This window comes from Benincasa hispida, chromosome 6 (assembly GCF_009727055.1).
Source record: "Benincasa hispida cultivar B227 chromosome 6, ASM972705v1, whole genome shotgun sequence".
Classification (NCBI taxonomy): Eukaryota; Viridiplantae; Streptophyta; class Magnoliopsida; order Cucurbitales; family Cucurbitaceae; genus Benincasa; species Benincasa hispida.
The window spans coordinates 18,127,182-18,145,373 of NC_052354.1; the positions used below are offsets into that span (position 1 = coordinate 18,127,182).

Below are 18,192 nucleotides of genomic sequence, written 5' to 3' on the forward strand. Positions count from 1 at the left end.
TAATTAGGTGTAAGTTATGCTTCCAATCTAATCTTACATTTATGTTAATGGTTGATGTTGGATATGACTCTGGCCCTACTGACTGCATGACCCGCTAATCATCAGATGGGTTAGTTTCCGCTTAAGTCCTCATCTTCCTATCAGGGCGGAGAAATTTATGCTTCCAGGGCTAGTAGGGCATGTATGGTTGCACCCCTCCAGACCTAATCTTACATTATGTTTACGCTAGGGACTAGCAGGGTATGTATGGTTGTACCCCCTCTAGTCCAATATTACGTTTATGCTAATGGTTGATGTTAGATGCGACTCTGGCCCTACTGACTGCATGACCCGCTAATCATCAGATGGGTTAGTTTTCGCTTAGGTCCTCATCTTCCTATCAGGGCGGAGAGATTTATGTTGGAAGCATAATCGACCACCACATGTTATTATACGTTTTTGGTCCTAACCATATGTTTTCATGACATGTTGCTTGTGATTGTGCATTTGGTCACTACCCTACGTGAGAACTATTTACTGAGTATATTATATACTCATCCTATATTTTTATAGACTTTGTAGGTAAGGACACAGCGTAGATGGCAGAATTGGACATCGCTCAAATAGCCAACCATCAAACTCACTATTATAGGCATATGCATTTTGTACCACCACGCTAATGGTTTATAGATCCTGGTATTTTGATAAATAAACTTTTTATATAGTTTTTCTATCTAATTAATAAAATTTAGATATGTTCTTTGAAATTTTCACCAAAACTCATCTCATGATAGAAAAGTCTAAGTATGCATGTCGTAGCGGTCGGATCATAATGTGTAAGGATCCGGTCGTTACAATGTGTGTCAACGTATCCCACGGTCTCTACCATTAGGTTTCACCATGAGATTTCTATTTTTGCCTGCGTGTTGCCCTATGAGCGACCATCCTTTCGAAAGGCCTAATCATAGGATTTGGAACAATGCAACCTTCAGCAATGGATAGGGTTTCTTAGGTTAATCTTCAACAGTTGTCTTTCCCATCGGTAGTCTGTTGAAGAGTACCTCTGAGATCTGAATATGGGAAGGTCACACTTACTACTTGAATTAAGTCAATCAATGAATACTTGACAAAAAAAAACGGTAACTAAAAACTATAGGAATAAAAGTTATCCTAGTATTAGTGATTGGCTGAGATTGTCTTAATTCAGAGGAGGAGTGGTTGATCACCCTTCGGTGGTTGTTGCCCTAAACTTTTAAAGTTGTTGGGATTGGTGTCATAATTCTTCCGGAGTCTTGTAGTTTGTAAACTTTGTACACATTGTTATTAATAGAATAAGAGTTATTTTATTTGCATTTGCTCATTTCCAATAAAAAAAGATCTGTGGTTATTGTATGTAAACTTAAGCATGTAGCGATATACAAGTGGATCATGCCTTAAGTAATAACCTAAAAGGTTAGTAATATAAGGATCTAGGAAGCACATATACATCTAATTGTACAAAGAATCGATATCAGATATGAATACGATACGGATACGTCCAGATACGTGGTAGATATGTATCTGATACGTGATTTAAAGTATTTGATTTTTTTTTTATTTTAAATTTTCATATATGCGTATCTGCTTCAAGATACGTGAAGGAGATACATGGGTCAATTTTTTTTTCAAATTTAAGTCCAACCATTTAAAAAACCTAACCCACAACCCATTTTATTTTAGTACATGTTTTGGAGTGATTTTAAAATCATTAAAAATCACTTTTTCATTTTTAAAATCACTCGAAAACACACTTTTAATTACTCAAAATTAATTTAGTTTTTAATTTTACACTCTTAAATGCAATTTTCATATCATCAAAATTAGTTTTAAATAATTAAACATGTTTCACGATGATTTTTAAAATGACAAAAGTGATTTCAAAATTCAAACATAAAAGCCCTCTTAAATTGAGCAATCCAAATCAAAATAAATTAAAAATAATAAAACATAAAAAAAATTAAAAAAAAACCAAAACGTAATTAAATCTTCATTCTTCCTTCCTCTCTCACTATTTAAATCATGATTCACACCCCTTCATCCTCAACTTCAATTTTCAATCTTCATCTTCTACTTCTTTCCTACCGTCTACTCTAGTTGCTCAACAATAATCACTCGATGTTACTGGTTTTTTTTTTTTTTAAGTTTTCACTCTCTTCTTGAATATATTTTAATCTAACTTAAAATAAGTATTATAGCAATTAATTAGACATATATAATGGATCTTCAACGTATCTATATCATAGTTTTTAAGAAATCAACGTATCGTCGTATCGTATCGTATCTGTGTCTGTGCTTCTTAAATAAGGATATAGGAGGGATACCTTATCCTGGTGACACTACAGATACAACCTTCTTTGTAGAGGTTTACAAGTGTTGTGAACTACTATAGATGGTCTGATTTTGACCATTCATGTGAAGACATGCAAGCGAGGGTGTCCTATACAAAGAGTTTGTATAAGACCGGACCACGAGATGATTCATCTATTTATATAACACCGTTGATACTTGAGATTTACATCTCACTTAAACGACCATAGGTAACATGACCTTAATCCTGAGTGTTTTGGGAACCCTTCCCTATGAGGGTCGTTCTTTGATTAGATTGCCAACTTAACAAGCCTACCTTTTCGGAGATTTGTCTGATTGGGAAGCTGGGAACTCAGTTACACAAGACGGAATTCACTCCTTCCCCAAAGCAGAGATAAGCAAATAGATTGCTCCATTAAGGGCTGATTCCGAGTCTTGAACATAGTGGCCACATTCTCTCTTTGTAAGAGATGACCTAGTCATAGTAGGACTATGACTTATTGTTTATTAGAGGAATCAGTGATACTTAAGGAGTTAGATGTAACTACAGGGGCAAAATGGTAAATTGGTCCAGTTGTACATACAAGCGTTTGTGAAGGGTTATCGTACTGTTGATTTGTTGATATGGACACAGAAATATATCTATAGTGAGAAGAGTGTGGTTTTCGATCTTTAATGGAGTGTCCGGCAGTTAACGGACGGTGAATCCCATGACTAAAGAGTTTAGCCAGTTATTCACGTACCGTTGGAGCTTCAAGCTACAGGCCAATAAGGTCCCTTGGTAGCTCAATGGATTCAAGTTGAGAATCAGTTCTTTGGGTTAGTTTAAAGTCTCCAAATTAACGAGAGGAAATTTAATTATATATGATATAATTAGTGTGATGTATGAGATACATCAAGTACTATAAAATAGAGAAAGAACTGTGGTTTGTATGTTTCATGAGATGAAATATTAAAAATATAGGTTATAAATATAATATAATAAGTTGTTTATCATATTTATTTATAATATATTAATTATATGATAATTTATTTTTTCTCTCTCTAATAACCAATTAAGTGGGAGGTTATTAGTGGTTTTATGGTAACCGTGAGATAAAAAAAAATTGTTTTCCTAAAATTAGAAAGTTGCCACTTTCGGAAATAACTGATGGATAGGCTATCAAGTGAAAGTGTTTCACTAAGCGATAGCTGGCAAAGACTAAACGATCGTGGAGCTTTGACGATACGATAGTTCATTCAGCTAGTCATAGCTAAACGATGAGTAGCTTTGTCTATGCAATAGGATGCCATTTACTATATGATCGAGCATATCATCTATACGATAGACTATGTTATCTCCCACTTGCTCGATCGTCTACACAATCGTTGTCCTCTAGTCTCTTCCTCAAAGCCAAGATCATACAAAGCCCACAACTCCTAGATTCTCACATCGAGAATACCAAGGTAACCATTTATGGTGGTGTCCTCACTCACTTCGTGAATCAAGTGTGACTCGATTGGATTCAAGAAGTTGTTGGTCGTTCATTATGTTCGTGTTTTTGCTCATGTTGTACCGGTCGTTGTGTTCCAGCGTAGTTGTTCTTGGACACTTGGAGACTTTTCGAGTGATTCTGGAAGAATGTTTCTTCAAAGATATGCATACTCTATCCCTTGATACTCTTGTTAGCATGCTGTGATTTCGTGTTGTGCATGACCTATTAGTTTCCGTTCTTAGATTGTAATTGTTTATGCTCAACTCAAATGGAATTTGGAACGATCCTTCCGCTGCTCATGGAAATCCTCATGCATGATTTCCTTCAAAAGTATCATTGCAAAAAGGAAAAGTCAACAGTTTAATTAGGATTCTTTGATTAAATGTGTTTTTGCTAAATTTATTGGATAATTAAATAATGTGTTATGCCAAAGATAACTAATAATGTCAATTTATATGTTTCAACATGTATTCCTCAATTATATCCTTATTTCAAAATTAGAAATTAATTGGTGAAAACTATATGACGTGAAAATCTAACCTGGATATGATTCTGGTTATTGATGATCTGTGGTTTGTCTTAATGGAGGAATATCCTCCAGTCCCCGCTCAAAATGCATCTCGAGCATTGAAGGGTGCATGTGACCATTGGACAAAGGCCAATGAAAAGGCCTGAGTCTACATCATAGCAAGTTTATCTGACGTTGAGGCCATGATCACTGCACGTCAAATCATGGAGTCCTTTTAGGAGATGTTTGGACAACCATCCTCTTAGATCCGACACGAGACGCTCAAGTACATTTATAATGTGCGCATGAGAGAGAGCCAATAAATGAGAGAACATGTTCTCAACCTGATGATCCATTTCAATACCGCTGAAATAAACGGTACGGTCATAGACGAGCAAATTCAGGTGTCCTTTATTTTGGAATCTCTTTCGAAGAGTTTTCTTCAATTCCACAGCAAATTGGTTATGAACAAAATATAGGTCAGTTATTGTAGAGTCATATCAAGGGTCAGTTCCTGAGAGTGAGAGAAAAGTTATGCCTAATTTAAATAAAGAAGTTTAAATGATTAAGGTTGAGGTTGAAGAGCCTTACGTTCCATCACTTGAGAGTCCTCTTTCCATTAATCTTCCTCTCCCATATTCTTATGAGACTTGTCAGTTTGAGTCTGTGGTAAATTTTTAGTCGTTTTATTTTTCAAAAATTATAAATACCAAAAATAATTTTCTGTTTTCAGGTACCTAGGAGAAGATGGAGAGCCTACAAAACTTTGTAGGTTATATTGATTTGAGCAAGAAGGGACCTGAAAAATGGGAGAATTTTTATGTACCTTAATGGACAATCTCCCATGTCGTCTAGCTTAGACTTTAAACTCAGTGCTTCTTGGGAGGCAACCCAAGCTTTTATTATTATTATTTTTTATTTTTAGTTTATTTTATTATTTTAATTTTTAGATCAACACTCATGGTTTGGACTTTTATCTTTTTATAGTCTAGGTTTTACAGAAGCCCTCAATTGAAGCATGGTTTGCAAGCCTGATACACGTGGATCATTTCACCAATCAGGCCAGTTTCTCACGCCCTGTGCTTTATTTTATTGCATTGAGGACAATGCATGTTTCTATGTTTGGTGTGGGAGACATACTGTATACTTTTGCTTGTCTGGCTGTTTTTATCCTGTTATGCATGTTATTTAGAAAAATCATCTTATGCATGTTTATTGACCAAATATTTTGAGTGCTTGAATTTTAAAGATTTTTTTTTTTAATTAAAAAGATGATCATGTTCTTAAATTGTAAAATTTGCTAAGGATGTAGTGATTATGATTGCCTATGAGTTATTCTAAATTCGCATGTTAGATAATCTGTTGTGGAAATATGATGGCATACTCCTGAATTAAGTTGTCTTTAAGTCCCTCTTTGAGCTCCGATAACATGAGAATGTAGTCACTTTAATTTAGAAACTTTAACTAAAAGTAGGATTGGGTTGAATGTATTTGGTTGTCACCTCAAAATGTCCCACTGGCTAAAGGGTTGATGTGCATGATAGTTTGTAATGTTAGACTAAGAGGAAAAGAAAAAAAATATTATTATTGACTTTGAGAAAAAATAGAGTATATAATCATGTGCTTAAAACAAATATCTTTTTATTGCTTAAACTTGTAATCTGTATGCATGTTTAAAGTGTCTTTGTTGTGATCAATTAGGACACCTGAGAATTAACTAGGTATGATTCTCTGTAGTGGATGTGTGAAAGCTAGTGCCCCTAGGTAAAATGATGCAAGTTTAGGGTCCTTTGTTGTTGGGAAAAAAAAAAGAAAAGAAAGAAAAAAATAAAAAAATAAAAAAGACAAGGCATCTTAGTGGACATATTACTCTCTTGAAACGTGTGGATGCTTGATGATTGGTACATGAGCCAGAGTAGGGGTGAAAACTAAAGAAGCTCTCTTGAACTTAACATTGGTTCTTGTATCTTGAATTAAATGTGACTTGCACACACACACGTGGAAGATGATGAGATTTGGCCTTGAAATATTTTAATGTTGGGATGTGTTTGAAAGCTTCTGCTAATGGATCTAATATGCTTATTCTGAATGATAAGGTTTTAAGTCATTTACATGTGTAAATTTCCTTATAGTCTTGTTCTTTCTTTACTCGGCACTAGAAAAGTTCTAAGTTTGGGGTGGTGAAACACACTCCAAAAGTGTGTTCTTTGGGCTTAGAATTTAGTTAGTTTTATCCTTAATATGATATCTTTCTTTTTTTTATGTTTAATTTTAGGAACTCGAGCAATTGGAGCGGAACAAGCAATTTTTGAGGATGTAATACCCAAAATACCCCAAGAAGGTCAAGGTTTTAACCTAGAAAGAAAATGTGAAGATCAGAGGTGTTGGGGTTTGTGCCCTAAAGTCTCATGTCTAGTAGTTTGTAAACAACTTTGTACGAACACTTGTGATGTATAATATAAATGATATTTACTTCACTACTTGACTTTGCACATTTAAATGTTTTTCATTTTACCACAAACCAATAAACTTAATATCCCTGGTTATCTGTATGTGGTGACATACAAGTAGATCATATCTTGAGTGATAACCAAAATAGTCTGTAGTATATAGATATAGGAGGGAAACCTTATCCTAGTAACGCTACGGATGCGGCCTGCTTTGTGGAATGGTCATAAGTGTTGTGACTTGTCACAAATGGTCTGATCCTGATCATTCGTGTAGGGGACATTAAGGCGGGGGCGTCCTATACAAAGAGTTTGTATAAGACTTGACCTTGAAGTGTTAATGTCTTGTCATATAACACCGTTCATGACTAAGACTTCACTTCACTAGGATGACCATAGGTAACATGACCTCAATCCTGAGTGAGTTGGGAACTCTTACCATTAAAGGCGGTCTTTTGATTTGCATGGGTGCGAGTGGCCAGAACGACGACTCAAATGTAGCATTTTGGGGATTCGTCTGATTTGGGAGCTGAGAACTCAGCTACACAAGATGGAATTCACTCCTTCCTCGAGGCAGAGGTAAGTAGATAGATAGCTCCTTGGTAGCTTGGATACAAGTTGAGAGTTAGTTTTTGGGTCAATTTGAAATGTTCAAATTGACAAGAGAGAGTTCGATTATATATGATATAATTGAACGAGTTAATTAAATATGATATAGTTAACTTTATGTATGAGATATATTAATTTGGAGAAAATTAGATATAAATATGATTTATATCTAGTAGAGGAAAAATATTATAATTAATATCTGATATTAATTTATAAGTTATGAATGTGATAAGATCACATTCATTGGACGGTTATAAAGGAAATGGGAAGGCATCTCTTCATTCTAAATAACGGATGTGCATTATAAATAGCAGATGGTGTGTTGATCTCGGTGTGCGTAGATATTGTGAAAAATATAGTGTCATCATTTAGAAAATCAGTACCTATACGATAGTGACTGCTCGATCGCTTACATATACGATATTGCTAAGCGATCACATACCGATTACACCATCGCATGCTATTATCTAAACGATCGTTTACCTTTTTTCTAAGCAATCGTTTTGCTCACGATATTTATTAAACGATCGTATAGACAATCCTTAGTTTTTCCTACACGATTGTTTTAGATGATCGCTTTACCTTTTCCTACACGATCATTTAGACAATTGCTTACTTTTACTACATGATCATATACTTCACCTTAATGATCAAGCATATTGTCTATACGATAGACGACCACATCTCTCATTTGCTTGATCGTTGTGTACGGTCTTTCTTCCTTCTTCACTCTACCAAATCCGAACAAAGCCCACACTTTGGATTCTCACTCCAAGAATACTGAGGGCTCTAAGTGATGTTATCTTCTCCGTTTCCTGCTATCCGAGTGGTGACTGTTCGAGGTAGACGATTGGGCTTCAGACTTGCTGTGAAGAGGAAATCTTCATCTGGTATGATTTCTTGATCCCTTTAGCATTATAAAAGGGTTTTGAATGTATATGCGATAATTCTATCACAATGAATTGGAAAGATCTACTTCCGCTCGTAGGTACTGTTGAATAAGAGTTCCTTCAATTGGTCAGAGGACCAGGTTTTCTGATATTCCAATTCATTACTGCAAAAGAATTGCAAATACCTTCTTGGTGGGTGTATTTCTACACTGTTTAATCGTTAAATTGCTGTGGATGTGTGGATTTATCGATGTTTTCATGGATGTTAGCCTCGGTTTGATTTAATGTTTTTACATTTGCGGTTGTTTGTAAAGGCCCCTGCATCTTTTGGGCATTAATAATCGTTATCGAGTCTGTATTCAAAGTATGTTTGAGTTTTGAGTCGTTCTTGAAGAAGATTGGAGCAAGCATTGTGGTTCTTCAAGGAAGGAGACGATCAAGGGTTGATCGCATCGTGCAGACGATGAGCGATCGCATCGGTTAAACGATGGGCTATGTGATTAAGTGTTGATCGCATCGTGCAGTCGATGGGGTACGTGATCAGTGATGATCGCATTGTGTAGACGGTCGAGTAAGCGATCAAGGGTTGATCGCATCGTGTCGAAGATCGGTTACGCGATCACTGTGTATCGAGTCGTGTAGACGATGTGATGCTCACGTATCACTTAATGCCGTGCGCACTGGACGATCGTTTTGGTTAGCAAGCTTTATCGCTTAGTAACTAACTAAACGATCGCTTAGTAACGCAAGGTAAATCGTTTACCTAACACCGCGTTAAGTGATCGCATAGACGATCATTTTAGTCAGCAAGATTCATCGCTTAGTAACTGACTAAACAATCGCTTAGTAATGCAAGGTAAATCATTTACCTGACGCCGCGTTAAGTGATCGCATAGACGATCGTTTTGGTCAGCAAGCTTTATCGCTTAGTAACTGACTAAACGATCGCTTAGTAACGCAAAGTAAATCATTTACCTGACACCGCGTTAAGTGATCGCATAGACGATCGTTTTGGTCAGCAAGCTTCATCGCTTAGTAACTGACTAAACGATCGCTTAGTAATGCAAGGTAAATCGTTTATCTGTCACCGCGTTAAGCGATTGCATAGATGTTCAGGCTTCGTTGCCTTTTTGTCGCCTACGCGATCGTTTAATTTTGCTCCTATCGTCTAGTTCGCGTTGGACGATCGTCTACCTACAGCATTTACTACACGATGGAAGTCCTCCTGGCGGTTCAAGACCCGGTTCTCCTGTGAACCGGTTTGCTCGATGAAAAATGTAATATATAGGTTATTTCATTCCAGCTTTGTAAAGGCTCATCCCGGTCTATTAATCCTTTATTTATTACATGTGATGTATGTTTTTAATATGTCATATGGTATGCACAAATAGATAAATCCCACCTTAGGTCATGTATATTCTCTTTATTATAAGTGTTATAATTTAGAGAAGTATGTTTTAATTTACATAAATGCATGCTCATGCATCATATAATATAAGGGGTATATTATGTATGCTTTATTTTATTTTTTTTTACGTTATATTTATAAGCGTTATAAATACTTTGTTATGTGGGATGAGTGTTTTAGTTGTTTATTTTATAAATGTTATAAAATGAAATTAGAACTAAAATAATTACTAAAAGATTAATATGTAGCAAGTCTATCTATTAGTAGACCTTCTTGTCGAAGGCGAGTTCTATCTAGGTTGGGTATTTAAGATGACGGCAATAGAACACCCCTACCTGGGAACCTATATGGAAAGGTAATTTAGATAGATTTGATGCATGCATGCAAAACTAAGGCCAGTCCATTAAAGAGTTTAATGTGACTACTTGGATTTTTTTTTTTTTTTAATTTCAAAGACAAAAGTTTTTTTTGAACAAACTTTAATAAATACTTAGATCATAAACAGTAGCCGGATTGTCTAGGTTATAAAACCCTCGTAGAAAACATTGAGTGGGAGTTCTTAGGGCATTGATGCCTCATTTTCACCTCTCGCGTTACATCCTCATAGTTCACACCATGAGATCTACCCTCGATCTCGAGGCACTTTGGCATGTCCCCCAACAAATGGTGTTTGGGTTAAGATCAATATTAAGGTAGATGGAGAAAGTTTTCATAGTAAGTGGAAGCGGGAAGTGCGACAGCATATCCCTCGGTCTACCTCGTTGAACTGAAATAAAGTTTTCTGCGTATTTCCTTGTGGCACCTGGGTGTGTCCCTATAGGATGGTTGTTTTGCCGCGTTTCTTTATTTGATCTCCTGTAAGAGGATAAGTTACATAGTCTCTTGTCCTAATCAATCTTTTCCCTACGGTGAGTGGATAGTCTCTTGTCCTAATCATTCTTTTCCCTACGGTGAGTGCATTAGGGCGGGACTTCTGGGGCCAAAAACGAGGGTTACACCTTATGCAGGATTGTTAAGGGGTTAACTATTTGGACCGAACAAATGATGGCTATTAGGTTTAGTTTCCAAGAGTTGGTTTCTGCCTAATGGTTGAGAAGTCTTATCCTAGTGAAGGGCCATCCGATCACCCACCGGTGACGTTTGTCTCTGTCTCACTAGGAATCATTGCAAAATAGAAGTCTTTTCACTTAGGGTACTTGGAATTTGTTTTGCAAAAAATTAATTGTTAATTAAAATGTGGGTTTTTGTAAAGTCTTATAAAAGGTTATTCGGTTTTTTTTTCAGCAATGTTTTAATGGCTTTAAGACACTCTAAGCGCCGAAAAATTGAATGACCTAGACTATTCAAGTTGGAATCATATGCTCACGATGATACTCGTCATCGAGGATCTCAAGTTGTCCAACGGAGGAATGTCCTCCTATTCACCTTAGATGGCTTACTCGAAATGTTCGGGCGGGCAGCGTACGAGCGGACACAGGAAAACGAGAAGGCCCGAGCCTATATTCTGGCCAATCTTAGTGACGTGTTGGCCAAGAAACACGAGTCCATGGTCTCAGTTCGTGAGATCATGGAGTCCCTGCAGGGAATGTTCGGACAGCCATCTAGACAGCTCAAGCATGAGGCTCTAAAACGCATCTTCAGCTCCAAAATGGAGGAAGGCGCCTCTGTTTATGAACACGTGCTGAAAATGATGGTCCACTTTAACGTGGCTGAGATGAATGGGTCTAAAATCGATGAGGGCAGTCAGCTTAGCATTATCCTGCATTCATTGCCGGAGAGCATCCTCCACTTTGTTAACAATACAATTCTTAACAAAGTGGACTACTCCCTTACCACTCTCTTAAAAAAGTTACAAACTTACCAATCCTTGCTGAAAAGTAAGGAGAAAAAGGGAGGTGAGGCAAATATTGTCTCGTCCTCTAAAAAGTTTTATCGAGGTTCGACCTCAGGAACAAAGTCTGCACCTTCAACTTCTAACTCTGTAAAGAGGAAAAGAAGAAGGGTGGTAAAAGGAAAGGGAATGCGCCTGTTAACCCGCCACTTGTCGCCCAGACGAAGTGTCCACCATCAGTTGGAAAAGGAAAATGTTTCCACTATAACCAGGACAGACACTAGAAGAAGAATTGTCCCGTTATCTGGAGGAAAAGAAGGCTGCCAAGGCTAAGGCCAAGGTAGAAAAAGGGGATTAGATCTTGGCGACAGTTGAAGATTAGTGAGATAACGTTGCGAGTAGGTACCAGGCACGTCATCTCAGTTGTGGCAGTGGGAGACATCCAATTTACTTTACAGAATAGGTTTCTTGTATTAAAAGATGTCTTTGTAGTTCCTGAACTACAAAGGAACCTTATTTCTGTAAAGTGTATGTTACAATACAATTACACTATTTCTTTTAAATTGAATAAATCATTTATTCGTAAGGATGTTGTTGAAATTTGTACAGCTAAACTGCAAAATAACTTGTATGTGCTAAGACCTTTAGCCGTAAGTTCCCTCCATAACATAGAGATGTTTAAATCTACTCTAACTCAATCTAAATGCCAACGAATTTCTCCAGAACCTTGTTGGACATGGTTCGTTCGATGATAAGTTAAGCTTCCTTACCGGACTCGCTTTGGGGTTTCGTAGTGGAGACTACAGTATACATTCTCAACTGTGTTCCTCCTTAGAATGTTGCAAGAACACCTCTGGAGTTGTGGAACGGGCGTAAAGCTAGTTTAGGTCGCTTTCGCTTATGGGGTTGCCCAGCACATGTGCTTAAGGAAAATCCCAAGAAGTTAGAATCACGATCGAGGTTGTGCCTCTTTGTAGGATACCCCAAACGTACACGAGGAGGTTACTTTTATGATTCATCCAAAAACAAGGAGTTTGTTTCCATGAACGCTACTTTCCTGGAGGAGGATCATATCAGGGAGCACAGTCCACGTAGTAAAGTCGTGTTAAGTGAGCTTTCCAAAGAAAGTACTAAAACTTCAACAAGAGTTATTGAAGGACCTGATTCATCAACCAAAATTGTTGATGATAGTTTATCTGGTAGGTCGGTTCCACCTCAAAAGTTGAGGGAACCTCGATGCAATGTGAGGGTTACGAACCCGCCTGATTGCTATCTGGGTTTCACGAAAATCCTAGTTATGATAATAAATGGCGACGTTGAGGATCCGTTGTCCTATAAAAAGGCAATGAATGATGTTGACCGGGATGAATGGATCAAAGCCATGAATCTCGAGATGGAGTCGATGTACTTCAACTCGGTATGGGATCTTGTAGATCAGTCTGATGAGGTAAGACCTATAAGTTGTAAATGGATCAACAAGCATAAATGGGGTGCTGATAGGAAGGTACAAACCTTCAATGCTCGACTTGTGGCAAAGGGTTATACCCAGGTGGAGGGAGTCGACTATGAGAAGACTTTCTTACCTGTTTCTATATTAAAGTCGATCCGCATGATAGTGCATCGAGGTGACGTGATCGTCACGAAGATCGCCTTAGAGAAAAACATTGCTGATTCGTTTAGAAGGCTCTCATAACTACAGTGTTTGAGGGTCACCTTCAGAGCATGGGTCTACGGGACCGCCCGCGGCTAGATTAGGGCAAGTGGGAGATTTTTTTTGCACTGGGTTTTTATGCCCTAATTTATTGTTTTGTACCTGTCTACTTGTACACCCCACTTTGCTTTAGGGCAAGTGGGAGATTGTTGGAGTTTGTGCTCTTAGTCTCGTGTCAGTAGTTTGTAAACCACTTTGTATGAACACTTGTGATGTATAATATAAATGATATTTACTTTACTACTTGACTTTGAACATTTAAATGTTTTTCATTTTACCACAAACCAATAAACTTAATATCCCTAGTTATCTGTATGTGGTGACATACAAGTGGATCATGTCTTGAGTGATAACCAAAATGGTCTGTAGTATATCGATAAAGGAGGGAAACCTTATTCTGGTAACGCTACGAATGTGGCCTGCTTTGTGGAATGGTCACAAGTGTTGTAACTTGTCATAGATAGTCAGATCCTGATCATTTGTGTAGGGGACATGCGAGTGGGGGCGTCCTATATGAGGAGTTTGTATAAGACCTGACCTCGAAGTGTTAATGTCTTGTCATATAACACCATTCATGACTAAAACTTCACTTCACTAGGATGACCATAGGTAACATGACTTCAATCCTGAGTGAGTTGGGAACTTCTGCCATTGAGGGCGGTCCTTTGATTTGCATGGGTGCGAGTGGCCAGAACGCTGACTCAAACGTAGCATTTTGGGGATTCGTCTGATTTGGGAGTTGGGAACTCAGCTATACAAGATGGAATTCACTCCTTCCCCGAGGTAGAGGTAAGTAGATAGATAGCTCCCTTAAGGGCTGATTCCAGGGCTTGAACGATGTGGCGTCACATACCTTCTCATGACCCGAGAGGTGTTCATACATAGTAGAACTATGTTGTATTGTTCATTAGAGGGATCAGTGGTGCTTAAGGAGGAAGATATAATTATAGGGACAAAATGGTAAATTGTCTACTGTATTTACTGCATCTGTGAAAGGTCATCGTATTGATGATTGGTTTTATCCAATGGACATAGAAATATACCTATAGTAAGAAGAGTTCAACTGTCGATCTTTAGTGGAATGCCTGGTAGTTAAGGGATGGTGGATATCGTGACTAAAGAGTTTAGTCAGCTATTCAAATACCGTTGGAGCTTCGAGCCATAGGTCCATAAGGTCCCCTTGGTAGCTTGGATATAAGTTGAGAGTCAGTTTTTTGGTCAATTTGAAATGTTCAAATTGACAAGAGGGAGTTCGATTATATATGATATAATTGAATAAGTTAATTAAACATAATATAGTTAACTTTATGTATAAGATACATTAATTTGGAGGAAATTGGATATAAATATGATTTATATCTAGTAGAGAAAAAATATTATAATTAATATATGATATTAATTTATAAGTTATGAATGTGATAAGATCACATTCATTGGATTGTTATAAAGAAAATGGGAAGGCCCCTCTTCGTTCTAAATAATGGATGAGTGCATTATAAATAGAAGATGTTGTGTTGATATCAGTATGCGCGGATATTGTGAAAAAGATAGTGTCATCGTTTAGAAAATCAGTGCCTATACGATAGTGACTGCTCAATCGCTTACATATATGATATTGCTAAGAGGTCGCATACCGATTACACCGTCGCGCACTATTATCTAAACGATCGTTTACCTTTTTCCTAAGCGATCGTTTAGCTCCCGATATTTACTAAACGATCGTATAGACGATCGCTTAGTTTTTCCTACGCGATCGTTTTGGACGATCGCTTTACCTTTTCCTACATGATCGTTTAGACGATCACTTACTTTTACTACACGATCGTATACTTCACCTAAACGATCAAGCATATTGTTTATGCGATAGAAAACTGTATCTCCCACTTGCTTGATTGTTGGGTACGGTCTCTCTTCCTCCTTCCCTCTACCAAATCCGAACAAAGCCCACACTTTGGATTCTCACTCTAAGAATACTGAGGGCTCTGAGTGGTGTTATCTTCTCCATTTCCTACCATCCGAGTGGTGACTGTTAAAGGTAGACGGTTAGGCTTCAAAATTGTTGTGAAGAAGAAATCTTCATCTGGTATGATTTCTTGATCCCTTTAGCATTATGAAAGTATGTTTGAATATATATGCGGTAATCTTGTCACAATGAATTGGAAAGATCTGCTTTCGCTTGTAGGTACTCTTGAATAAGAGTTCCTTCAGGAGGTAGGGCAACGTCAAGTGAGGGTCGCAATGCTACAGAACCGAGAGCTTATGGAAACAGGGCAGCATCCCAACGCTGCAAGCAGCGTTGCAACGCAGCAACTACTGTCTATAAATATAGAATGTGGCTGAACTGATTTGAGGCGATGATTTTAGGGCTGGTTTGATAGCATAAAGCGATATTTTGGTGAGGCCTCCCTAGGTAGTTTAATTCGGGACAGAGGCAGCATCTCGGAGCTTCACGGGATCGAAGATTTGAAGAGTTCGTTGGGTTGCGATTCCGGATTCGAGGACGAGAGTCAAGAACACAGCTTGCAATTTCTTCCCTCTTTTACTTTTTATTCCTTTGTGTTTGGAAACCTTGTGAATTGTCTATGTGTGTGTTGTAACCATGAGTGACTAATTTTTGTTTCTAGGGTGTTGATCTAGTTTTATGGATTGCTCGAACTAAATTGGTTATTTCTTAGATTGCATTTCTGCATAGTTATTTTAGCATGTTTGTTCTTAATGCTTTTGAACAATTAGCCAATGTTTAAATATTCTTTACTTAATGTCTTGCTCGAGAGAGAGGGCGTTGGGTTAGATCTACCATGTTAAACTGTTAATCAAGTATGCACGAGAGTGATAGAAGATTAATAGAGAATGTTGATGGAGGAACTTAATGTTGTAGCTAATCAAGCAATAGAAGAGATTCAGGTCGATGGTTAGTTATTAGAAAGGGTTGAGCTCGAGAAAAGATACTTGGATAAAAGACTCCTAGGTCTATAATCTGCATGAAATCAATCTAAGGTCTAAAAAATTAATTTGGTTAATCCATTTAACAAAATCATACCCTAGAACGTGTCTTTGTCTAGTTTCGCACTGATGCTATTTTTTCTTGCTTTTTAGGATTAGATTAATTAGTTTCTCATCATGGTCCAGTCCCCTAAATAAAATTAGAAGGATCTTTGAATAGCTAAAAGAGTCAAACCAATTTTCCAGATGATGATACTCGGTCTCTTGGTCGTTTAACTGTATTATAACTCGTAGCGTGCGCTTGCGCAGACACACAATCAAGCAAGAATCTCTTTCTTTGTTAAGAGTTTTAATTAGGAGGTAGATGGTTACCGACAAGATAATTGACTATGTTAGCAAACCAAGGTAACTTACCCTTTACCTGATACAATTGTTCCTCAGGAAAGTCCTCAGTGATTGATGAACTTGTCTGATCATTCTCATTCTCATTTCTAGACAAGTAGTCAACTACCATATTCTCACATCCTTTCTTGTCTTTCACTACAAAGTCAAATTCTGGAAGCAATAAGACCCATACGATCAATCTAGGTTTAGCAACCTTCTTGGAAATAAGAATTTCAGGGGAACATGATCAATATGCACAATTACCTTAAAGTTAAGTAGATATGATCTAAATTTAATGAAAGAAGATACTATAGCTTGTAGTGGTCTAATTCTGTTGAGCATTATCCAAGATCTTACTAGCATAGTAAATGGCCCTAAACATGTTATCTCTACATTGACCTAAGATAACACCTAATGCATAATCACTAGTATCACACATGATCTCAAAAGATTGACTCCAATGGTACAACAATCACTGGTGCAAAAATCAGTCTTTCTTTCAAATAATTAAAAGCTATTGAAATGCATCATCAAACACAAACTTGGTATATTTCTCCAACAAGTTACTCAAGGGTTTAGCAATTTTAGAAAAATCTTTAATGAATCTCCTACTAAACTCTGCATTTCCCAGAAAACTTCTAACTCCTTTTATATTGTTTGGTGGTGGTAGTTGTTCAATAGTATAAATTTTTATCTCCATCAACCTCCAATATTTTTTTAGACACTTTATGCCCTAACACGATGTCTTCCTTAACCATGAAATAACATTTTTATCAATTAAGAACAAGGTTGGAATCTTGAAATCTCTACAAGAAAAGAGTACGTTTAGCAAGACAAGTATCAAAAGAAGAGCCAAAAACAAAAAAGTCATCCATGAAGACTTCCATCACATCTTCTATAAGCCTCTGAAATATAGCCATCATGCAACATTGAAAAAGTGGCAGGGGCAATGCACAAACCAAAAGACATCTTCCTAAAAGCAAATAAACATAGGGACAACTGAATATGGTCTTTTCTTGATCCTTGGGAGGAATGACAATTTGGTTGTAACCTAAATAATCATCAAGAAAACAATAGTGAGAAAAACCTGCAAGTCTATCAACCATCTGATCAATAAAAGGAAGAGAAAAATGATCTTTTCTAGTATCTTTATTCAACTTCCTGTAATCAGTACTGACACATGGTCCTATCAATGTCTTGGTGGATATGAGTTCATCTTTTTCGTCATCCATGAAGACTTCCATCACATCTTCTATAAGCCCCTGAAAAATAGCCTTCATGCAACATTGAAAAGTTGTAGGGGCATTACACAAACCAAAACGCGTCTTCCTGAAAGCAAATGTTCCATAGGGACAAGTGAATATGGTTTTTTCTTGATCCTCAGGGGGAATGAAAATTTGGTTGTAACTTGAATAACCATCAAGAAAATAATAGTGAGAAAAACCATCAAGTCTATCAAGCATCTAATCAATAAAAGGAAGAGGAAATGAATTTCTCTAGTAGCTTTCTTCAACTTCCTATAATCAATATTGACACGCCATCCTATCACTGTCCTGGTGGATAAGAGTTCATCTTTTTCATTCTCAACCACAGCCATTCCACTCTTCTTGGGTACAACTTGCATAGGACTTACCCAAGGGCTATCTGAAATTGCGTAAATG

General features: G+C 37.2%; 1 protein-coding gene across 1 annotated transcript in view; it reads right to left on the bottom strand.

Moving 5' to 3' along the window:
• The window catches only part of LOC120079139, a 69,855-nt gene extending 52,044 nt beyond the window's left edge, over positions 1–17,811 (bottom strand). Inside the window, exons 1-3 of the mRNA XM_039033318.1 lie at positions 17,619–17,811; positions 17,355–17,504; positions 16,562–16,702 (exon numbers count right to left, since the gene is read on the bottom strand). Coding sequence (XP_038889246.1) covers positions 16,562–16,702; positions 17,355–17,504; positions 17,619–17,811 — 484 coding nt within the window. The remainder of the gene's footprint in view (positions 1–16,561; positions 16,703–17,354; positions 17,505–17,618) is intronic.
• Positions 17,812–18,192: the final 381 nt, after the last annotated feature.